Consider the following 24,782-nt stretch of genomic DNA (forward strand, 5'->3'; position numbering starts at 1 on the left):
TGATGATGCCTGAGATGGGGAAGGCAAGGATGGAGGAGTGGGGGATGAAGGTCTCTCATCATTAATTGAAGCTCCATTCTTCTTTCGGGCTATCTTGTCCTCCTTGGAGGGTTGTGCTCTAGCCTCAACAGGATGAGCACTTGACCCAGATGGCTGGGCCACTACCACAGGGGTTGATGCACCTGCTAGAGGGGGTGCAACCACTGATCCCCTTGTGGTAGTGAGGGGTAGTGGATTTAGAGCTCTCGCATAGCTCTTAACCCCTTCCATACGGTGCCGCACACGTAGGCGTCATGGGGAGCGAGTGTATTCGCGAGGCTGCCATATCGGCGTCTTGATTATATTTATTGTAGTCGCCCCTCCATAATGACATTCTTTCTAATTCTTTTGTAATCGCATTTTCTATGGTTATCAAAATTCACGGGTGAAGAGAGAACGATCGATATAAGCGGTGACTATATTTTATGATGCGAGTATTATTACGACACGTCGTACGGCTGGCATTGGTTGCTGCCACCGAGATCTAAGTCCATGACGCCTACGTGTGCGGCACCGTATGGAAGGGGTTAAAATGCCCTATTTGTTTTTTTGCATAGCCAACACTTATGTGTTCAGCATTTGCTTTATCAATTGCTGCCAACTCAAATTTGAATATTTCACAGCTCTTATCGTTAGATTTATGTTCTAGCTGGCAGTTTACACATTTGGGAGTTCTGGAACATGTATCGTGATGAAGATCAGAACAGTTAATACAGAGTTTAACATTTTTACATACTTTTGATGAGTGGCCATACTTAAAACAATTGAAACATTGCATTGGTCTTTGGTGGAAGGGTCTTACTCTCACCCGTTCGTTCTCAAATGTTACGTGGGAAGGTATGTCAGAGTCGATGAATGTCAAAATTATCATACCAGTGTTAGATGCCTTTTTTACTTTCCATACTGTGGAGGGGCTCATGTTCAGGATTACAGTTTCTGTCAAGTCATACAGATCTTTGTCAAAGATGACTCCTCTTCCATAACTAAAGTTTAAATGAGGCTTGATCTCCTTAAGCATTTCATTATCTTTAATCTGCATCAGAAGCATCATCTGGGCTTGCATTTTGGATTTTGCATGTACTAGCACAGTGAATTTTCCAAAGCAGGAAATGTCTCCACTTTTAATGCCACCTACTTTCTTTTGGAGGTATCTGCTAAATTTGTAATAATCATAATTTTCTTCCTTTGCTGTAGCAATCAACCACATAAGAGGATTGGGAGTCCTTGAGTAATCATCTAGTTGCTGATCAATAGCTGGAGCCCATTCAGATGGTACATATATGTCTAGATTAGTTGGAACTCTGTCTGTTAAAGCTCCTCATAAATCAGATTCACATATTTTTAGGCTGCCATGTTACAGCTGGTTTTGAGTGCATCCTCATGTTTACTAAAATTAACCTAAGCTTCCCACTTTTGTTTATTTTCAAGGAAGTTCATTCGAATTTATGAGATATTACCAAAGTCGCCAAGGGTATTTGAGATAATCTCATAGTTACATTGAAGAGGAATATCTTCAATGTGAAGAACTCTAAGATATTCAATGTTTGTTGACTTTCCCATCTGGGGCTTGATAGATTTATTCTGAGATTTGCCTTTTTCTTTATCTCTGGTTGTGCCGAGAGAGGAGTCCAGGTTAGGCCAAGGTTTGTCAGGAGGATCAGGAGGGTCTGGGGGTGGAGGTATTGGTGCCAGTTTGTGGCCATATTTAAAAGTTAGTTAAGAGAAATGCATGGAAGAAAGATACTATGGCCTCCCAATGCCTTGGGAGGTGAAGGAAAGTTCCCCATAGGACCAGAAAGTTCCAGAATATGGTCATTTACACATGCAGGACCTCGGAATTGAGCTGTAGACTTTGACAACCCGATTTGTCCTCTGGAGTTTTGTCCCATAAAGAATGGGGCCAGCGTAGTCATCCTGCATGTGTACTGGAAAGGGGGGAAAGGAAGTCAGCAGCCAGGTACCTTCCTCACAAACATGTATTCCCCAGTCGGCGGGCTTTCGGCCCTCGCAGGGAGTAGGGACCTCACGGTATACATCCCCACTTGACTGGGTTCAAGCATGCAGCTTGGAAGGCACCAGGTTGCCAGAACCTTCCCAGTAAGTACAAGAGAAAGACTGGAGTGTAGAGCTGGGTAGGCAATATGAAGAAGAGGGATAGGCGAGTTCACCAAGGGGAAGAGTGAGGGGTCGCCCATCTATTACCTATCCAGTTAGTGCCAGCACAAACTGGAAGTGGAAGGAGGGAAAAATGGAATATTAGGCTGAGGGTGAAAAGGTGGCCAACAGATTTCGTCTGGAAGCTCTGGGTCAACCTTAGCAGCATGGTCAAACCTACCAGGGTGAAAGACTACCCCGCTGCCATTGCTTGATCCTTCATTGCTTCACACAATCCCCTCAACTACATCAAAGTACTGGGCCCTTGGGGGGAAGGAACTTGAAGATAAATGTGGGAAATACTTAAATTATGTCAAGGTAACAGAATACACAGAAGAAATAGAAATGGCATGGGGGGACGGAGAGGGGGGGTCGCTGATTTAATGAAGCAGCCTTGCTGTGGATGTGCTGTGTCTTGCGACACTACTTCTGACCTGGGGCAGTGGACAAGGTGCAGGGATGACCCGTCATCCAGGAGGTGCTAAGATAAGAGGGAGGGTGGAGGGGTGTGGAGTGTATTCAGGGATGGACTGGATGGGAATGATTTTATGCCTTTTCCTTTTTGGCTACCTCCCTTGTAGGGGGAAAAAGCCTTGGTATATGTATGTATTACTTTTTGCTAGTCTTCCTGCGTTTGTTAATATTTCTTCCGCTATCCTCTGCAAATCAAGTTTTCCTTTGAGAGGTCTATTCTTTCTTCAAAATATTTTTCCATTCTGTAAATTTCTTCAATTCCCTTTTCAAGTTCTTGTGGCTCCTCCTGTATTTCTTTTAGTATTTCTGTCACTATATTCTCCTCCTCTTTTTCCCTTTGGAACCTTATTAGTCCATGTTTCTCTTTGATACCAGATTACAATACATTATTTTTTTTTGTCTATTGTGTCTCTTACCCAATCCCTTTTTTCCTTTATTACTTCTATATGTATATGTATGTATGTCTATATGTACTTGTATATGTATGTATGTACTTCTATCACAGTGTCCTTTGTACTTTCGTTCATTTGTTCTTTGACTATTTCTTTAAATAGTATTTTTTTTTTCTTTGTCGTCTTTCATTTGATTTTTAATTTCCATAATTTTTTTTTTCCCACCAACTTTGCCTGCCTCTATTAGTATCTTCTCATTAACTTCCCTCAACAAAGTTTCATTTATATTTAGGTCATCATTTTTCTTCTTTTCATTATCATTTTTTAACTATAGCCAGTTCCTTTTTCATTTCTTCCATTTCTTTAATTAATAGTGAATTTTCCTTTCTCAATTCACTTACTTCTTTGTATAACTGGTTATGTTCCCTTTTCCATTCAACAATTTCCATTTTCATTTCACACATTTCTTGGTTTATTAGTATGCTTTTGAGATCCATACCTCTTTCTGTTCTGAATCCATGGAATAATTCATCTTCATATCTAGGACTATCAATATTACAATTTTTTTCTAACCACTCCCAAAGGCGTTTCATACTTACTCGTATCTATTCTAAATTTGGTTGTCTCAGCATATGTCGGTTTGTCATCCTTATCATCCATTTCCCTTTTTTTTTTTTTTATTCTTGCTAAACTTAATCATTTTACTACATCACACTTCCACTCACCATCTGTTTACAACTAGGTAAAGCACCAATGTTTGGTTGATGAATCGCTAGATTTTAGTGTAAGCTCGCAGAGCATTCTCAGGCACATCCAATTCATTCGACTGTCAGTGTGTGTGTGTTTTTGTAGTGCTGTGTTTGTGGAGGCTGCATTTACCTAGTTTTTTTTTTTTTCCTTTAGGAATTTCCCCTGTGGGGCTACAAGGAGAAGGATGCCTAGTCCCAATCCCCGTCCCATTCTTCTCGCCTCTTACAATCCAAGGTGGAATGGGCGGGTGGATGGGGGGTGAGGTAGTATGTGAGAGCAAAATTTGAAGCAGCCCGAAGGGATTTCTCCCCGTCCTCTCATTTTATGCAATGGGGGAACGGAGAGGGGGGTTCGCCGATTTAATGAAGCGGCCTTGCTGTGGATGTGCTGTGTCTTGCGACACTGCTTCTGACCCAGGGCAGTGGACAAGGTGCAGGGATGACCCGTCTTTCAGGAGGTGCTAAGATGAGAGGGAGGGTGGAGGGGTGTGGAGTGTATTCAGGGATGGAATGGGTGGGAATGATTTTATGCCTTTTTCTTTTTGGCTACCCCCCTTGTAAGGGGGAAAAAGCCTTGGTATATGTATGTATGTATGCATTTACCTAGTTGTATTAAACATGAAGAGAGCTATGCTCGTGGTGACCCGTCTTTGTATCTTTCAGCATCAAGTTTAAAATCATGAATAGTATTTGCACACACTGTTTTTTCATCTAAGTTATTCCATATATCCAGCATTCTGTGTGGGAAGCTATTCTTTTTTCTATCTCTTCTATAGTTGTCCTTTTTGAGTTTCTTTTCATGACCTCTTGTTTTTCCATTGTCATTTTTTAGTAAATCTTTTCTGTCAAGGATTTCCATTCCTTTCATGATTCTATATATAGTCAGTAGATCACCTCTTTCTCTTCTTTGCTCTATTGTCTGTAGTTCTAGCTTTGATAATCTTTGTATGTTAATTTAGAAAGAGCTGGTGCCAACTTTGTTGTTGCTCTCTGTATTCTTTCTAGTTTCCTTATATTCTTTTTAGTACTGGGTGTCCATAGTGTTGCTGCATATTCCAGTTTTGGTCTAATCAATGTGACTAATATTTTTTTTTATCATTTCTTCATCCAAGTATTCAAATGCCACTTTCATTAACCTTTATAGGTTGTATGTTTCACCTACCATTTTGTTTATATGCCTGTCCGGTGTCATGTCATTGCTGATTATCACTCCAAGGTCTCTTTCCGAGTGCACTTTTTTTTTTTTTCATTTTCACCAATTTTGTAATTTTTTGAAATTCTGTTTTTGCTTTTACCAAACTCCATTATGCTACACTTCTTGATATTTAAGTTCACCTCCCACTTTTGAGTTCATTTCCAGATTGTGTCCAGGTCTGATTGTAATGAGTCACAGTCCTCATTTGTTGATACTTTCTTTAATATTTTTGCATCATCTGCAAAGAAATTCATATAACATTCAACTCCTGCGTCCATGTCGTTTACGTATATGGCAAACATAATTGGAGCCAGTACTGACCCTTGTGGAACACCACTTATCATTTCTTCCCATTTCGAGTATTTGTCTCTAATTACCACCCTAATTTTTCTCCCAGTCAGGAAGTCTTCCATCCATTTTAATAAATTACCTGCAATGCCACCTATTGATTCTAATTTTCCTATTAATTTTTTGTGCGATACTTTGTCAAATGCCTTTTGCAGATCTAGATAGGCACAGTCTGCCCATCCATCTCTCTCATCTATTATATCTATTTTTCTCGAATAGAAGCAGATTAGATTTGTAGTACATGATCTTCCTTGTCTAAATCCAAATTGGCTTGGGTTTAGTATAGATTTTTCTTCCAAATGATTAACCCATCTACTTTTGATCACTTTTTCACATATTTTAGCTACTGTGCTTGTTAGGGAGACCGGTCTATAGTTAGTTGGATCTTCCTTACTTCCTCCTTTATATATTGGTACAATGTTTGCATTTTTCCAGTCTTGTGGTACTTTTCCTTCTTTGAGCGAGTATTTTATTATCCCCGTCTGGGGTATTGGCTGCTTGTTATTGTGGCAAAGTAGCATGCAGTCGATACTTTAGGGTCTATATGGGGCGCCCCTACGGACCAGAGCCACACACCTTTTGTCTATGATAGAGGAAAACTCTGTTCATAGAGAAATGATGACACTTTTATACTATGACTGTCCCTCTGTTATGCTGTCCCCCAACCCCTTGTTGCTGTCCTGTACCATTTCTCTGAGTATTTCTTTTTTCTGTGGTGGGGGAAAAGAATACTACCACCAAGTATTCCCACTTGGATCGTAAGAGGCGAGAAGAAAGGGACAGGGATTGGGACTAGGCATCCTTCTCCTTGTAGCCCCACAGGGCACATTCCTAAAAGTAAAGGCAAAGGCATAAGAGGGTCTGGAAGTTCTCGGACCAGCACCCTAAGGTTTGGGTCTTTTAATGTGCGTGGATGTGGTACAGATGAGAGTAAAAGGGAAGAGATAGGTAGTATGTTTGTGAGAAGAAAGATGGATGTGTTGGCTTTGAGTGAAACTAAGCTGAAAGGGAAGGGCGATTGTAACTTTGGGAGTGTAAGTGGGAGGTTATCAGGAGTGAAGAGAGGGCAAGGGAGGGAAGGGGTGGCTATACTAGTAAGTGAAGAGATAGGTAAACATGTAGTGGAGTGGAGGGAGGTTTCCTCAAGGATAATGTGGATGAAGGTGAAACTGGTAAGGGAGATGTGGGTTTTTGTAAGTGCATATGGGCCTGGCAGTGAGAAGAGTGTAGAAGAAAGGGAGGCCTTTTGGATAGATTTAAATGAGTGCATAGAGGGTTTGGGGAGAAGTGTAAATGTAATAGTACTGGGAGACCTTAATGCTAGGGTAGGAAAGGATCCAATTGATGGAGTGGTTGGGAAATGTGGAGTTCCAGGAAAGAATCGTAGTGGAGAGTTGATGGTGGAAATGTGTCTAGAAAGAGTTGATGATAGCAAATACAGTGTTTTGGAAGAAAGTCAAGAATAAGTACACATGGGAGAGGGTGGTGGAGGGAAGGGTGGTAGATAGAGCTTTAATGGATTATGTAGTGGTAAATAGGATTATGATAGGAAGAGTTAAGGATATACATGTACTAAGGGGAGAGGGTGGGGGAATATCAGATCATTTTCTGGTGGAAGGTAAGTTGAGAGTGGAGGACAGATGGAGAAAGAGGAAAGGGACAAAAGGTAGGGAGGTGCTTAGAATGAACTCTTTAAATGAAGAGGAAAAGGAGAAGGAGTACAAGAAGAAGCTGAAGGAGGAGTGGGAGGGAGTAAAGGATAGAGTAGAGCTGGGTGTGGAGGAGGAATGGGGATGGTTCAAGGAAGGAGTTATAAAGTGTGCAAAGATGGTGTGTGGAACAAGAAGGATGGGAGGAAATAGAAGGAAGGTTAGTGAATGGTGGGATGAGGAAATGAAGAAGGTTGTGGAAGAGAAGAAGCGAGCTTACACAGATTGGTTACAAAATAGGACAAGGGAGTCATATGAGACGTACAAAGAAAAGAAAAGTAAAGAAAAAGGTAAAGGAGGCAAAGAGGAGAGCTGATGTAAAATGGGGTAAGAGTATGACAGAAAATTTTGAAAGTAATAAAAAGATGTTTTGGAAAGAAATTAAGAGAGGAAGAGGAGGCGAATTAAGTAGAGAAGAAAAGGTAAAAGGTGCAGATGGAGAGATGATAATGGAGGAGAAGGCAGTAAGGGGAAGATGGGCAGAATATTTTAGGGAGTTGCTAAATGTGAAGGAGGATAGGTAGGGAAAGATAGCTGCAGTGGGAAATGCGAAGAAAATGAGAGTGATGAGTGAGGAGAATGGAGGAGAAATAAGGAAGGATGAAGTGAAGGCAGCAGTTAAGATGATGAAAGCAGGTAAGGCACCTGGTCTGGATGGATGCCATGCAGAATATCTTAAAAAAGGAGGTATAGTGATGGTGGACTGGTTGGTGAGGTTATTTAATGTTTGCTGGAGAGAAGGTAGAGTGCCGGAGGACTGGAGGAGTGCTTGTATAGTTACACTTTACAAGGGAAAGGGGGACAAGTGTGAATGTAGTAGTTTCAGAGGGATTAGTTTGTTAAGTGTAGTTGGGAAGGCTTATGGGAGGATCTTGATTGAGAGGATTAGAAGAGGAACAGAGGGAGTAATTGGTGAGGAACAGTGTGGATTTAGGATGGGTAGAAGTTGTGTAGATCAGATTTTTGTGGTAAGACAGATATGTGAGAAAGCTATAGGAAAGGGGAAGGATGTTTTTTGGGCTTTTATGGATCTGGAAAAGGCTTATGACAGGGTAGACAGAAAGGCACTGTGGGAGGTTATGCGGATATACAGGATAGGAGGAAAGCTTCTCGGAGCTGTTAAGAGTTTTTATGAGAGTAGTAGAGCTTGTGTCAGGATTGGAAATGGAGAGAGTGAGTGGTTTGAGGTAAAGGTGGGACTTCGTCAAGGATGCGTTATGTCACCCTGGCTGTTCAACTTATACATGGATGGGGTAGTGCGAGAGGTATGCAAGGGTAGTGGGTCAGGGATTGGAGATGGTTAAAGAAAATGGAGAAAAGTGGGAGGTGAGCCAGCTCTTGTTTGCGGACAACACTGCGCTTGTGGCAGGATCGGAGGAGGGATTGAGGAAGTTGCTGACAGAGTTTGGGAGAGTGTGTGATAGAAGAAAGCTGAAGATAAATGTGGATAAAAGTAAGGTGATGAGATGTACAAAGGGTGAAAGTGGCAGTAATCTGGAAGTGAGCATTAACGGAGAGCAACTGGAGGAAGTGGATAGTTTTAGATATTTGGGTGTAAATGTGGCAGGAAAAGGTGGAGTAAAGGTGGAGGTAGAATGTAGATCGAGAGAAGCGAGTAAATGCCTTGGTGGATTAAAAAGTGTAATGAGGAATAGACATTTGGGAATGGATGCGAAGAGGAGACTGTATGAAGGAGTAATTGTGCCAACAGCACTGTATGGAGCAGAAACATGGAACATAAGAGAGGAAGAGAGAAGGAGCTTGAATGTGTTTGAGATGAAGTGTCTGAGAAGTATGATGGGGGTTACTAGGGTGGATAGAGTGAGAAATGAGGAGGTGAGGAGGAGAACGGGTGGAAAGGGAGTTGGGAGATAGGTTTGATTAAAGAGTATTAGGATGGTTTGGACACATGGAAAGAATGAGTGAAGAAAGACTAGTAAAGGAGGTATGGAAGGCAGATGTAGAGGGAGTGAACATGAGGGGACGTCCTAGGATGAGATGGATGGATGGGGTGAAGGGGGCTTTGGGGAAGAGGGGAATGTCTGTTGAGGAAGGACGGGAGAGGACAGAAGACAGGGGTGAATGGAGAATGGTTGTATATGGAAGATGTGATGCATGAGGTGGAATGGACAGGGGGATGGGGGGTGAGGTAGTGTGTGTGAGCAAAATTTTGACGCAGCCCGAAGGGATTTCTCCCCGTCCTCTCCTTTATATGGGGGGATGGAGAGGGGGGTCGCCGATTTAATGAAGCGGCCTTGCTGTGGATGTGCTGTGTCTTGCGACACTGCTTCTGACCCAGGGCAGTGGACAAGGTGCAGGGATGACCCGTCATCTAGGAGGTGCTAAGATTGGAGGGAGGGTGGAGGGGTGTGGAGTGTTTTCGGGGATGGAACGGGTGGGAATGATTTTATGCCTTTTCCTTTTTGGTACCTCCCTAGTAAGAGGGAAAAAGCCTTGGTATATGAACAGTGGCCGCGAAAAGTTTGGGCGCGTAATTAACGAGACACAAATGTAAACACTTGTGACATTTAAATAATCATTTAAAGACCTATAAATGGCTTATTACATACCTTATTTACCAAGCGATTTTCCTTTAAGCTTTATGACCTTCTCCAAACGTGCCGGGATGCATCTTGCCAGGTTTTGTACGTGTTGTGGAATAATATTATCCCAAATATCCTGTATTTCTGTTTTTAGCTTAGCTACAGTGGAGACGTCACGATCTTGAAGCTGTTTTTTAATTATATGCCATACGTGCTCAATGGGATTTAGGTCTGGAGAATTTCCAGGCCATTTTTTGAAGTAATCAACACCACAGTCTTCTAACCATTGGGTAACAGACCGAGCTGTATGAGCAGGAGCTCCGTCCTGCATAAACCAACTAGCATTGCACTTTTCAAAACTTTCAGGCAGGTTATCACACAATAACTCGAAATAAGTGTGCTGATTTACACTCATTTTGTGCAAGAAACACTAAATTGCCAACTCCACCATATGCAAAGCATCCCCACACCATAACACTTGCAGCATGTTTCACCACTTTAGCTGTATAGCGAGGGTCATTAGGGTCAGACCCCCTGGGGCGCCTCACACGCTTCGACCTGCAGCCCGACGACACCACAAACGTTGACTCATCACTCCACAATACTCGTTCCCAGTCTTCTGAGGACCAGTCCTTATATTTCTTGCAAAATGCTATGCAATCACGTATGTTTTTTGAACTTAGGAGGGGAAGAACTTTAGCACAGCAACTACAGTATTGTAAATCTTTGGCTAAATGATCAGAAATACATCTTACAGACACATCATGCAGCAGTGCAGGGTTATTTTCTTTCAGTTTTCGAGCTGTGAGCGTTGGATCTTTATCTAACTGCCTCCTAATAACCGTAGAAGTACGATTTGATATCTTCCTTGGCCGACCAGAGCGATGCTTTGGAGTAGGAATGATGTCACTTCCTCCGTCTCGAAATTTCTTGGTCCACTTTTGCACTTGACGCACTCCAATTCCCACACGAGTAGCAATATCTTTACACTTATAACCCTCCTTATAGAGGGTTATGATTGTAACAACTGTGTCTCTTTCCAGCTCTTTACCACTTCCCATTACGGAGATATCAAGGCACAAAAACAGAGACCACCGCAAAAAAAACACTACTCCCCGTGAGAGATGTTTAGAAACTGACTCCACGTGACATCGAGTGCGCCTAAACAGAGTTGCCAAGTAGTGCGTATTGTCTTGGCTAAATACGGGTACAAACGCTAGCATTGAAAAATAGCGAAAAGTTGTATTTTTCGCATGTTTTGAGTTTAGCGGAAAGTTTGGCCGCCTATAATTTTGCGCCCAAACTTGTCGCGGCCACTGTATGTATTTTATTATAGTGTGTATTTTATCTGTTAGTTCCTCCACGCATTCCTTCAGTATCCAATTTGCAATTCCATCCGGACCATGCGATTTTCTAACATCTAGGTTTTTTATTTGGTCACCGATTTCCTTTTTTGTTACGGTTATTTCCTTCATTTGGGGGGGAATTCTGTTTTTCTATTCCTTCACAGTTAGGCGAGTTCTCAATTGTGAAAACGGATTTAAAGTGGTTACTCATAATTTATGCATGGGGGGACAGAGAGGGGGGGGGGTCGTCAATTTAATGAAGCAGCCTTGCTGTGGATGTGCTGTGTCTTGCGACACTGCTTCTGACCCAGGGCAGTGGACAAGGTGCAGGGATGACCCGTTATCCAGGAGGTGCTAAGATAAGAGGGAGGGTGGAGGGGTGTGGAGTGTATTCAGGGATGGAATGGGTGGGAATGATTTTATGCCTTTTCCTTTTTTGGGTACCTCCCTTGTAAGGGGGAAAAAGCCTTGGTATATGTATGTACTCATAATTTCTGCCATTTCTTGTTCTCTTGTGTATTCATGATTTCCTTGGCGTAGTTTTTCTATTTCTTGTTTGTAAAATAGCTTCATCCGATCCTTACATTTTTCTATAATTTCCTTTTCATAATTTCTCTTTTCCTCCCTGCATATTTTTACATGATCATTTCTTAGTTTGATGTATGTTTGCCATTTGCTCTTTTTTTTGTCTTTTTTTCCAGGCTTTGTCTCTTTTATCCTTGGCTTCACTACATTTTTTGTTGTACCAGTTTTTTATGTATATTCTTTCTTGCTTTTGTTGTGGAACATATTTGATCACACCCTCATTATAAATTTCCTTTAGTATATTCCATTTCTCTTCCATCCTTGTTTCTTCACTAAGACAGCAAGTATTTGTGTGTCTCTCATATCAAGGTGATCCTTAAATTTGAGTACTTGTGTTTCACAGTGTCTGTAGGTGTTGGGAGTTGGGAGATAGGGTTGATTAAAGACTATTAGAATGGTTTGGACACATGGAAAGAATGAGTGAAATAAGATTAGTAAAAGAGGTGTGGAAAGCAGAGGAGGAAGGAGTGAACATGAAAGGGTGGCCTAGGATGAGATGGATGGATGGGGGTAATAGCTATATAAATCGTTAGTTCGTCCACATTTGGAATATGCTGTTTCCATATGTTCACTGAATCTCATTAAAGACATTGACAGACTGGAAAAAGTACAACGGCGAGCCACAAAACTGATTCCAAATATCAAAAATAAATCATACGAAAATCGACTTAAAACATATGAATCTCTTTTCCCTAAAAAAGCGTAGACTCAGAGGTGACTTGATACAGGTCTTTAAAATTCTAAAGGGAATTGACAACATCAAAAGTGACAAAATTTTTACATTGAATGAGAATCAGACAAGAAACAATGGTCTCAAACTGTCTGGAAATAGATTCAATTTGGAAGTAGGTAGAAACAACTTTGCCAACCGTGTAGTTAATGAATGGAATAAACTTCCTGCACAGGTAGTGCAATGTAGTTCAGTTCGAAGCTTTAAGAATCATTTAGATAAATACCTAAGTAAGATGCTGTAATGATTATAATTTATCTTACATTATTTGTTTTTGTTTTGTTATCATTTGTCTGTCTGATTTTCATTTATTAGTTATATGTCAATTTATTATTATTTACTATTTACCCGTTTGTTTATTATTTAACTATACCTATGCATTTATTTATGTATTTTATTTGTTATTTACATTATCATAGTTTTTATTTATTATTTTATTATTAATATGATTTTTTTTTCGCATCCGACCTAGATATGGATCAAAAGGTCTCCTGTCGGCATGCTCTGCCTTTGTAATCCTTTGTAATAGGGGCATTGGGAAAGAGGGGAATGAATGTTGAGAAAGGATAGGAGAGGACAGAATGGAGAATGATTGTGTATGGTTGATGCTGTGATGCATGAGGGGGAGTGGGTGGGGGATGGGGGGTGAGGGAGTATGTGTGAAAAATAAAATGACACAGCCCAAAGGAATTTCTCCCCATCTTTTCTGCATGAGGGGATTTTTTTTCCCGCTGATTTAATGTTGCAGCCTTGCTGTTGATGTGCTGTGCCTTGCTACACTTCTTCTGACCCAGGGCAGTGGGCAAGATACAGGGGTGACCCGTCATCCAGGAGGTGCCAAGTGGGAGGGAAGGTGGTGGATGGGGATGGAGTATGTTGGGGATGGAATGGGTGGGAATGGTTTTTATGCCTTTTTTTTTTTTTTTTTTGGCTACTTCCCTTGTAAGGGGGAAAAAGCCTTTGGTATATGTATGTATCTACTGTACTGCCAATACTTGATCTACATCTTTTCCTAAACTCACACTGTTCTTCCTCATTGGTAGTGAAAGGGTTAAAAATAAGATAATAGTCCATTCCAATGCCAGAAGTGCCTAATAACTTACAGTTTACTAATTGTGGTATAGTGTTATCATGGGCCCTGGCGTTCAACACGAGCAGGGCAACATAGGTTTACAAGGACTCTTTGGGCACAAGGCCCTCATTGATAAATATGTAGGACGTGGCATAGTTTTCCCTTTGCGCAGGGAATACGTTACCCCCAAGTCAGTCTAGAACTGTCCGTCTTACTGTGAGCATGTAGCTCTCCTATTGTGACTCACCTCTGTATGCATGACCCACTTATTAGACTCCAAACGTCCCCCCGCGTTTCTGTTGCACACATGGCGCAGTGAGTAGGATGCTTGCAATTGCTTGCAGTGTGCAACAATGAAACATGGGACGATACGTGAATCAGTGGCGCGTACTGACGGAACTAGATCGATAGGCGACAGTGAACACGCTGGACCGTGAGTGCAGTGCCGATACAGTGAGCATGCACTGGACCGTGCAAAATCGTGTGATAGTGATAGTGGCGTGCGTTCGTGCACGTAGTGGGGCGAACATAGAGGCCCTTGTCCCACTGCTCCGCCCTGCTAGCTGCGGACGTCACCCTGCACGGGGCCCAGGCCAAAGCAGGCCGCGCAAACAAGGAGGCCTTTGTCCTGCTTTGCCTTGCTCACCGCGAGTGCCACCTGCGTGGGGCCTAGCCGACTCGCACAGGCCACACCCACCCAGCCTAGGAACTGCCACACTGCCTCTGCACACCCGTGGCAATTACGTCACCACAGGAGGAGTCGACACCACTGCCGCCCACCGGAGGCATTGAAGGGGACCGTCTCGGACGCCCAGTAGGACCTGCACGCATACACCGTGTCACTATGCAAGGGGTCCCCCGCCAGACGCACGCACTCTCCGCCCCTTCTCCCGGAAGGACTGGCACCTGCCGTCCTAATGCCTTCTGGACCATCGCCCTCCACCACCTGTCAGCGCCCGCAATGTGCTGCCCTTTGCAGGTGTGTAAATCATGGGGATAGGCCCTCAGCACCTAGGCATGTTGGAGATATCAAGAGCTCTGCAGCCGCCGCTCTCAGTGCAGACGACGCGGTCGACGTATCTCACGTGACGCCCCCACCCCCAACGGGACACTTCTGGGTGACCGCCCTTCGCCACCTGTCAGTGCCCGTGCCGTATTGCCTGACAACACAGGTGCGGAATCACAGGGATAGGCACTCGGCACCTAGGCACGTTGGAGATATCTGGAACCAGCCTACAGACGCCTTTCTTGGTGCCGATGACGCGGCCGACATATCTCACCTAGCCCCCCACAACGAACGCTTCCGGATCACCTCAACGTCGGAGACAGGGACCGCAACGCCGCCATGCGGATTCACGGGGAGGTCCGACCGCTCCTCCTCTCCTTCGGCTTGGCCAGTCCCACTCGACTTCCCGGACCCTGTCCTGGCGATGACATACGCAAACAGGTGCGCCGAGCTGACATTGCCCATGGACAGCTCCCGGCCGCCAGTTGCGACTGCTTCCTACGGTACTTGAGTGACGTCCTGGTCTCCAAGGACGACTCCAGCATGGCCCCCCCTAGGAAAGACCATGGTTCTCCCCCCCTTCGTGAGAACCCACCTGCAAGCCGACGCAACGCCCCACGCCTCCCACACGCCCAGGCCGATACCGCTCGCATTTCAGGTTCAAGCGAAGGAAGACTTGACTCAATGGTGCAGCAAGGTATCGTCACGCCCATCGTAAGGCGAGCTCTGTCGCCGCCGCCCGTGCTGGCGCCTTTCGAACACCGGGCCGACCTCTCCGCTCGGCGAAGGATTTGTCGTCCTCGTGCGCGGACCCCCTTCGATTCCGCCCCTGACGCAGTTTATATGCGTGACTGAACTACCGCCTCGTCCAGTGTAGCCTACGGTTTCCGACGGATGCCGAAACCTGATACGCCACTACCACTGGAGACGCTTGCTGCCATCTGGGCCGCACCCAATTGCAAGCCATGACTGTTTGGATGGCCCCACTTCTCGTGGATGACGGACCATCGTTCGCTCATCCCCTCCTCACGTCAGGAACTCCGTCACCGGCAATACCGGCGCTCCGCAGTGACGACCCATCGCCAGCCGCCGACACCGACGGAGCGCTCTGAAGACTACGGGCTGTGGCACGGATAAGCCCCGCCTACGGTCACCCGCTGACCTGCGTGACCTCCGGGCTCCCGTCCGACTACTGCGCCCTACGCAACTCCATCCCTCCGTATTGGAAGCTCCGCACCGCCCCTTCCGCTGACGAGGACCGGCGCTGTCCGACAGCGTGTTGACGCCCCGCCATCTCCGGGAGCGACCACAGGTCTTGAGAGAAGCCGCCCCTTTGCGTCCCTTCCTTCAATGGAGGACATGCCGTCCTCATGCGCGGATCCCCCCACTTCCGCCTCCGCCGCTCGCCCGGGCTTGCGGGTAAGCATTCCCCTCGCTGTGGTCGTGCGAGCACGGAGGGTGGGGAGGTATGGTATAGTGTTATTATGGGCCCTGGCGTTCGACACGAGCAGGGCACCATAGGTTTACAAGGACTCTTTGGGCACAAGGCCCTCATTGATAAATATGTAGGACGTGGCATATTAGGACGTCGTATTCCCTTTGCGCAGGGAATACGACGTTACCCCCAAGTCAGCCTAGAACTGTCCGTCTTACTGTGAGCATGTAGCTCTCCTCTTGTGACTCACCTCTGTATGCATAACCCACTTATTAATAAAGACTCCAAACGTCCCCCCAAGTTTCTGTTGCACACACTAATAACAACTTACAGTTTACTAAGGCGATCCAGCTCAGCAACATGGTGCCTGTAAGCTGCTTCACCAGCTCCCTTGACAAGATGGAGATCCAGCTGCTGCAAGTCTACTATCTGGTACTCGCCAGTATCTTCAGATCCAGACAGTTCTCGCATATTCTGTTCAAAATTTATTATAAAAGTGTTATTTTAATTTATGATATATTCATGGTGGCATTATACTTACATACATATTACATTTAAAAAGACCTTTATCATCTGAGCTGGGCAAGTGCAATTGTATATACTTGTGCACAAGTAAATATTCATTACACATTGCACACGGCATGAAAACCCTCACACAATGTGTTCATGCAAGAAAGTGCAGGTGTGCAATCACAAAATTATTTGCATTAACACAACTAAATTGGTAACAACTACAGAGAACTCCTGCCTATTTGTGACCCCACATATGTGCCACTTTTCCCATGGAACCTAACTAATGTGTATTCATGATTCTCCTGCATATCAACTAGGCCTACACATCTAGGTACTAGTACTTAAAACCTTAAAAATACCCTTTTTCCTCATTTAAACCTTTAAATCATTATGATTCTTCTTATAAATATGTGAGGTAAATGCAAGGATAATGGGCTGGGGAATGGAGATGGTTAAAGAAAATGGAGAAAAGTGGGAGATAAGCCAGTTGTTGTTTGCTGACGACAATGTGCTTGTCACAGGATCTGAAGAGGGATTAAGGAAGTTAGTGACACTTTGGGAAGGTGTACAAAAAAGATAAATGTGGATAAGTGTAAAGTGATGAGATGTACAAAGGGAGAATGTCCTCTCCCATCCTTCCTCTACAGACATTCCCCTCTTTCCCAATGCCCCTTTTACCTCATCCATGTCATCCTAGGTCACCCCCTCATGTTCATTCCTTCCACCTCTGCCTTTCACACCTCTTTTACTCATTTTTCTTCACTCGTTCTTGCCATGTGTCCAAACCATCCCAACTCCCTTTCCAACCCCATTCTCCTTCTCACCTCCATGTTTCTCACTCTATCCAGCCTAGTAACCCCTATCATACTTCTCAGGCACCTCTTCTCAAACACATTCAAAGTCCCCCTCTCTTATGTAAATGAATAAAATAAAATCAACAAAATACATATACCCAGGGCTTTTACCCCTTACAAGGGAGGCAGCAAATGTCAAAGGCATCCACGCCTATCCATTTCATCCCCATATACTCCACTCCCATTTACCACCCCTCCTTGCATTTTGCCCACTGCCCTGGGTCATAAGTAATGCAGCAAGACACAGCACATCTGACAGCAAGTCCGATTCATTTAATCAGCGACCCCCCCCCTTTCTTCATCCTCTCATGCAGAAAAAGAGAAGACTGGGAGAAATCCCTTCAGGCTGCGTCAAAATTTAATTCACACAATCCCTCACCTACACCTTTCTATGCATAACAGCATCATCCATACACAACCATTCTCCACTCATCCCTATCTTCTGTCTTCTCCCTTACTTCCTCAATGGACATTCCCCTCTTTCTCAATGCACCTTTTACCCCATCCATTCATTTCATTCTTGGTCACCCCATCATGTTCCATCCCTCCACCTCTGCCTTCCACGCCTCTTTTACTAATCTTCCTTTGCTTATTCTTTCCATGTGTTCAAACCATCCCAATATTCTTTCATCAACCCTATCTCCCAACTCCCTTTTCACCACTGCTCTCCTCCTCACCTCCTCATTCCTCACTCTATTCAGCCTAGTAACCCCTCCCATATTTCTAAGGCATTTCATCTCAAACATATTTAAACTCTTCCTCTCTTGTGCTCCATGTTTCTACCTCACCCAGTACTGTTGGCACAATCACCCCTTCATACAATCTCCTCTTATCATCCATTCCCAAATGTCTATTTTTCATTACACTTTTTAATCCCCTCAAGGCATTTACTTGCTTCTCTCAATCAACATTCAACCTCCACCTCCACTCCACGAATGAATAAAAAATGGAATATTAACATTTATTCACTTTAAAACACAATATAGGAGTTAAAATAAAGTTTGTGCCATTAAAAAGGGTATTCTAATGCATTTTTAAGGGGTGTGTCCACTATACGTGAATAATGGGGATCACTATATCTATCTATATACCATGAGCATTTTTCCCCTTATATGGGAGGTAACCAAGTGAAAGGCGCATACCTACTCCCACCCATTCTACAATACTTTCCACCCCCTCATCTTAGCTCCTCATGGGTGGCTGTTCATCCCTGTATCCTGCCCACTGCCCTGGGTCAGAAGCAATGTAGCCAGACACAATACATCCACAGCAAGGCCACTTCACTTAACCACTGTACACATAATGAAATATAAGTTGTACAATTTTCTTGTAAATTGTTGTCTTTATTATCCCCTTTGTGTATTTGCTACACTTATCTTAGCTGGTACACCATCTGGGGTATTGGCTGCATGTTATTGTGGCAAAGTACCATGCAGTTGATACTTTAGGGTCTATATAGGACAGCCCTATGGACCAGAGCCACACATCATTTTGTCTGTGATAGAGGAGGACTCTGTTCACAGAGAAATGATGACCCTTTCATTATACTGCGACTGTCCCTCCATTATGCTGTCCCCCAACCCCTTGTTGCTGTCCTGTACCATTTCAAAGGATTACAAAGGCGGAGCATGCCAACAGGAGACCTTTTGGTCCATATCTAGGTCGGATGTGAAAAAAAAATCATAATAATAATAAATAAATAAAAACTATAATAATGTAAATAAATAAGATACATAAATAAATGCATAGGTATAGTTAAATAATAAACAAACAGGTGAATAGTAAATAATAAATTGACATATAACTAATAATAAATGAAAATCAGACAGACAAATGATGATAAAACAAAAACAAATAATATAAAATAAATTATAATCATTACAGCATCTTGCTTAGGTGTTTATCTAAATGATTCTTAAAGCTTCGAACTGAACTACATTGCACTACCTGTGCAGGAAGTTTATTCCATTCATTAACTACACGGTTGGCAAAGTTGTTTCTACCTACTTCCAAATTGAATCTATTTCCAGACAGTTTGAGACCATTGTTTCTTGTCTGATTCTCATTCAATGTGAGAATTTTGTCACTTTTGATGTTGTCAATTCCCTTTCTCTGAATATTAATTTCCTTTTTTCACCTACCCTGTGGTGGGGGATAGAATACTGCCACCAAGTATACCCACTTGAATCGTAAGAGGCAAAAAAACAGGATGGGGATTAAGACTAAGCATCCTTCTCCCTGTAGCCCCACAGGGGTTGTTCCTGGAAAAAAAAAAAAAAAAAAAAAAAAAAAAAAAAAAAAAAAAAAAAAAAAAAAAAAGGTAAAGGCAGGTCTAGGAGTATTCCAACCAGTACTCTAAGGTTTGGATCTTTTAATGTGTGTGGATGTAGTACAGATAAGAGTAAAAGGGAAGAGATAGGTAGTATGTTTGTGAAAAAAAAGATGGATGTGTTAGCTTTGAGGGAAACTAAATTGAGAGGGAGGTGCAAGTGAGAGTTTGGGAGTGTAGTTGGGAGGTTCTCAGGAGTGAAGAGAGGGCAAGGGAGAGAAGGGATAATAAGAGAAGAAGAGAGAAGGAGTTTGAATGTGTTTGAGATGAGGTGTCTCAGAAGTATGATGGGGGTTACTAGGCTAGATAGAGTGAGAAATGAGGAGGTGAGGAGGAGAACAGGGGTGGAAAGGGAGTTGGGAGATAGGGTTGATGAAAGAGTATTAGGATGGTTTGGATACATGGAAAGAATGAGTGAAGAAAGACTAGTAAAGGAGGTATGGAAGGCAGATGTAGAGGGAGTGAACATGAGGGGACATCCTAGGATGAGATGGATGGATGGGGTGAAGGGAGCTTTGGGGAAGAGGGGAATGTCGATTGAGGAAGGACAGGAGATGACAGAAGACAGGGGTGAATGGAGAATGGTTGTATATGGAAGATGTTGTGATGCATGAGGTGGAATGGACAGGGGGATGGGGGGTGAGGTAGTATGTGTGAGCAAAATTTTGACGCAGCCCGAAGGGATTTCTCCCCGTCCTCTCCTTTATATGGGGGGACGGAGAGGGGGGGTCGCCGATTTAAAGAAGCGGCCTTGCTGTGGATGTGCTGTGTCTTGCGACACTGCTCCTGACCCAGGGCAGTGGACAGGGTGCAGGGATGACCCGTCATCTAGGAGGTGCTAAGATTGGAGGGAGGGTGGAGGGTTGTGGAGTGTTTTCAGGGATGGAATGGGTGGGAATGATTTTATGCCTTTTCCTTTTTGGCTACCTCCCTAGTAAGGGGGAAAAAGCCTTGGTATATGTATGTATGTAAGAGTTTTACGAGAGTAGTAGTGGGTGTGTCAGGATTCAGGATTAGAAATGGAGAGAGTGGTTCGAGGTAAAGGTGGGACATTGTCAGGGATGTGTTATGTCGCCCTGGCTGTTCAATTTATACATGGATGGGGTGGTGCAAGAGGTGAATGGAAGGGTGGTGGGTCAGGGATTGGAGATAGTTAAATAAGATGGAGAAAAGTGTGAGGTAAGCCAGCTGTTGTTTGTGGACAACACTACACTTGTAGCAATGTCAGAGGAGGGATTGAGGAAGTTAGTGACAGAGTTTGGGAAAGTGTGTGAAAGAAAAAAGTTGAAGATAAATGTGGGTAAAAGTAAGGTGATGAGATGAACAAGGGATGAAAATGGCAGCAGACTAGAAGTGAGTATTAAGGGAGAGAGACTGGAGGAAGTGGATAGTTTTAGATACTTGGGTGCAAGTAAGGCAAGAAAGGGAGGAGTGGGGGTGGAGGTAGAATACAGATTGAGAAGCGAGTAAATGCCTTGGTGGATTAAAAAGTGTAATGGGGAATAGACATTTGGGAATGGATGCAAAGAGGAGATTGTATGAAAGAGTGATTGTGCTAACAGCACTGTATGGGGCATAAACATGGAACATAAGAAAGAGAGGAGTTTGAATGTGTTTGAGATGAGGTATCTGATAAGTATGATAGGGGTTACTCGGCTGGATAGAGTGAGAAATGAGGAGGTGAGGAGGAGAGTGGGGGTGGAAAGGGAGTTAGGAGATAGGGTGGATGAAAGAGTATTAGGATGGTTTGGACACATGGAAAGAATGAATGAAGAAAGACTAGTAAAAGAGGTGTGGAAGGCAGATGTGGAAGGAGTGAACATGAGGGGGCGACCTAGGATGAGATGGATGGATGGGGTGAAAGAGGCTTTGGGGAAGAGGGGAATGTCTGCTGAGGAAGGACAGGGGAGGACAGAAGACAGGGGTGAGTGGAGAATGGTTGTATATGGATGATGTTGTGATGGATGAGGTGGAATGGGTGGGGGATGGGGGGGTGAGAGAGTGTGTGTGAGAAAAATTTGACGCAGCCCGAAGTGATTTCTCCCGGTCTCCTGTTTTTCTGCATGAGGGGATGGAGAGGAAGAAGTTGTCACAGATTTAGTGAAGCAGCCTTGCTATGAATGTGCTGTGCCTTGCGACACTGCTTCTGACCCAGGGCAATGGACAAGATGCAGGTATGACCTGTCATCCAGGTGCCAAGACAAGAGGGAGGGAAGAGGGTGGAGAGGAGTGGAGTGTGATAAGGATAGAATGTGTGGGAGTGGTCTTTACTACTTTGCACTAGTTATATCAGAAAATCTTGCACTCTTGTGGTTCCACTCAGTAGTGAAATAAGGTTTGCACATTGCACTTATGTTGGCGAAGTGGGTAAGAGCACCACTACTCGTGGCTGAGGTCAAGGTGATGGCAGTTCAAATTTGCCACCAGCGAGTTGGACCAAGGGCATTGTTAATCAAATTCAACACTACAAAATCCTAGCCTCCCAAGAGGGGAGTTACCAACATTAAACTGAATCATCATCTATGTTAGATCCATTTGCACCTACACTACCTATGATTTACTGCACTGGTATTTATCAACATTCCATTACTATATCAGACCAATCATGCAGGTCTTACTTGGAATTTTCAAATAAAATATATCTTCATAAGCAAACCTAGTAATGTAAAATTCAGTGATCATTATTCATCTGAACATGTTAAAATCAAAATACTCTACTATCGACACTGATCTTACCCTTAAATCTAGTATAGTACCATTCTCTTCACAGGATAAACTACTTTTATATCACTTCTATATGGGTATTTATAAAACAAACTAAAATGATAAATTTTAATATAGACGAAGCAAACCTCATCAAATTGTTTTGTGATGTACTCCTTCAGACATTCTGTGAATTTAATCTCTTCTTCCTGCCAGCTCTTGAGGTCCAACTGAGTTAAAAAATGTGCATAATGTTCCTCCTGGAAAAAAAAAAAAATATATATATATATATATATATATATATATATATATATATAAAATAAAATAAATAATATTTATATATATTATATATATATATATATATATATGCATGCGTTATTAAATTCGACAGCATTAAGGCGGTTGTTAATCTTCTTATGGGTATTCTCAAGATTTCTAACAAGTACTCTGCCATTTGGAGAGTGGGCATAAACCAGAATGCCAAAATGATTCATTTATTCAATGTTTTGTCTGCAAGGAGACATCCTCAGGAAAATCTGTAACATAAAAATTACTGACATACAGAAATAAAGAACAAGGGTATTAACCTTAGCAAAAATTCACAATCATGGAAATAGACTTCAATTAATCAAAAATAGACAACAATAAATCAAATCCTATCTCAATACATGGGTCGTTGGAGACCAATACTTACAAAATTAAAGGTCCAAAGAAATGACGAAGGAAATCGTTGAGTGGTGACTTATATACACGAACCTAACCGACTTGGGTGGTGGAAGGGTTAGTGGGAGGGGTTGATGACCCATCATGTTGGGAAGGAGGGGGTTGGAGGGTTTGGGGGGTTGCAAGGTCGGTTGGGGGGAGGATGGATGGAGTGGGTGGGAAGAGGTGGTGGGGTTTGGGGCATATTGACATAGGGTGTGGTCACGGGTCGTGGTGATGGTGGCAGCTCCACTGTGCGAGTGAGTGCATTGTTAAACAAACTAATGATGGAAATCATGTTGCTTTGGATATTTATAATAGGGCTATGTTCCCTTATAAACATAGCTTCTAAAAGCTTAAGCTTATGTGCATCCCTATTGCTTGCTAATAAATATCCAAAGCAACATGATTTCCATCATTAGCTTGTTTAACAATGCACTCACATTTAATTGTGTAGTTATTGGTCCCCAACAGCCATGTATCGAGATAGGATTTGATTTATTGTTGTCTATTTTTGATTAATTTAAGTCTATTTCCATGATTGTGAATTTTTGTTAAGGTTAATACCCTTGTTCTTTATTTCTGTATGTCGGTAATTTTTATGTTACAGATTTTCCTGAAGATGTCTCCTTGCAGACGAAACGTTGAATAAAAAATAATTTTGGCAATCTGGTTTATGCCCACCCTCCAAATGGCAGAGGGTGGACCTCATTAACAAACTTAGTTTGTTAATGAGGTCCAAACTGTTCTTAACATGTGAAGTGGAAATAGTTCCAACTAGTGGACTAAGAATTGTTACCAACCATTTCGAAAGTTTGTATGAAGCTGAACATATTGAAGAAACGATTGGTCTTACCGGGTTATTTGGTTTATGTGTCTTAATTAGACCATACACACAAATTGTGTGTTAAAGATTGCAAATTCCAATTTAATGATAAATTCTATTCTCAGAAATTTGGAATGAGCATGGGTAATCCTCTCTCCCCCGTATTGAGTAATTTATATATGGAGTTTTTTGAAACCAAAATTTTAAGTAAGATCATTCCCCCCAACATTACATGGATGCGGTACATTGATGACATCCTATGTCTGTGGCCCATTCAAGATAATGTAAATGATTTTTTATGTAAGCTTAATAATTTGGTCAGTTCCATTAAGTTCACGGTGGAGATAGAGAAAGAAAGTGTTTTGCCTTTCCTTAATTGTAATATCTACCGCCGTGAAAGTGAGTTGAAGTTTAGTGTATATCGCAAACCAACCAATGTTTGTTCATATATACACTATTATTCCTCACACCCTGATGGCGTAAAGATATCTGTTTTTTCGTCGATGTACCTCAGGGCCCTACGCATTTGCAGCCCAGAGTACATCGATGATGAAATAAGATGTATTTACGACATTGGTACTAAGCTACAATACCCCACACATGTTCTTGACAAAGCTTACAATCGTGCTAAAAGGACATTTTATAACCTTAGGTCAACTCAAACTTTCAATATGAATAACTTGCTAATTTTACCGTACCAAGAGAACCTGCAAAATATTCCAAATATATTACGTAAATTTAACATTAATGTAGTTTTCAATAATAAGAACACTGTAAGACAACTGCTCATAAATAATTCTGTCAATAGTAATAAAGGGTGTGTGTACAAAATACCTTGCAAATCATGTAATCAGTTTTATGTTGGTCAGACTGCTAAAACACTCACAACACGAATCAATCAACACAAGAAATACGTTAGAGAGGGAAACCAATCTAGCGGTATATTCAACCACATGAACCATTTTAACCACCCAGTTGACTGGGATAACGCTGAAGTCATCACATACAACAACAACATAACAGAAAGAAATTTAATTGAATGCAGTTTGATCAAATCTAGTAAGGGGATAAATGTTAA

The 24,782-nt window shown here is 42.8% G+C and overlaps 1 protein-coding gene across 1 annotated transcript in view; it reads right to left on the reverse strand.

Annotated features, from left to right (window-relative positions):
- LOC143033815 (HAUS augmin-like complex subunit 3) overlaps positions 1-24,782 on the reverse strand; it is a 137,715-nt gene that overhangs the window by 93,611 nt on the left and 19,322 nt on the right. The window contains exons 5-6 of the mRNA XM_076199319.1: positions 22,326-22,436; positions 16,109-16,251 (exon numbers count right to left, since the gene is read on the reverse strand). Coding sequence (XP_076055434.1) covers positions 16,109-16,251; positions 22,326-22,436 — 254 coding nt within the window. The remainder of the gene's footprint in view (positions 1-16,108; positions 16,252-22,325; positions 22,437-24,782) is intronic.

The sequence above is a fragment of the Oratosquilla oratoria genome, chromosome 16 (genome assembly GCF_046742065.1).
Source record: "Oratosquilla oratoria isolate Oo_2021 chromosome 16, ASM4674206v1, whole genome shotgun sequence".
NCBI lineage: Eukaryota > Metazoa > Arthropoda > Malacostraca > Stomatopoda > Squillidae > Oratosquilla > Oratosquilla oratoria.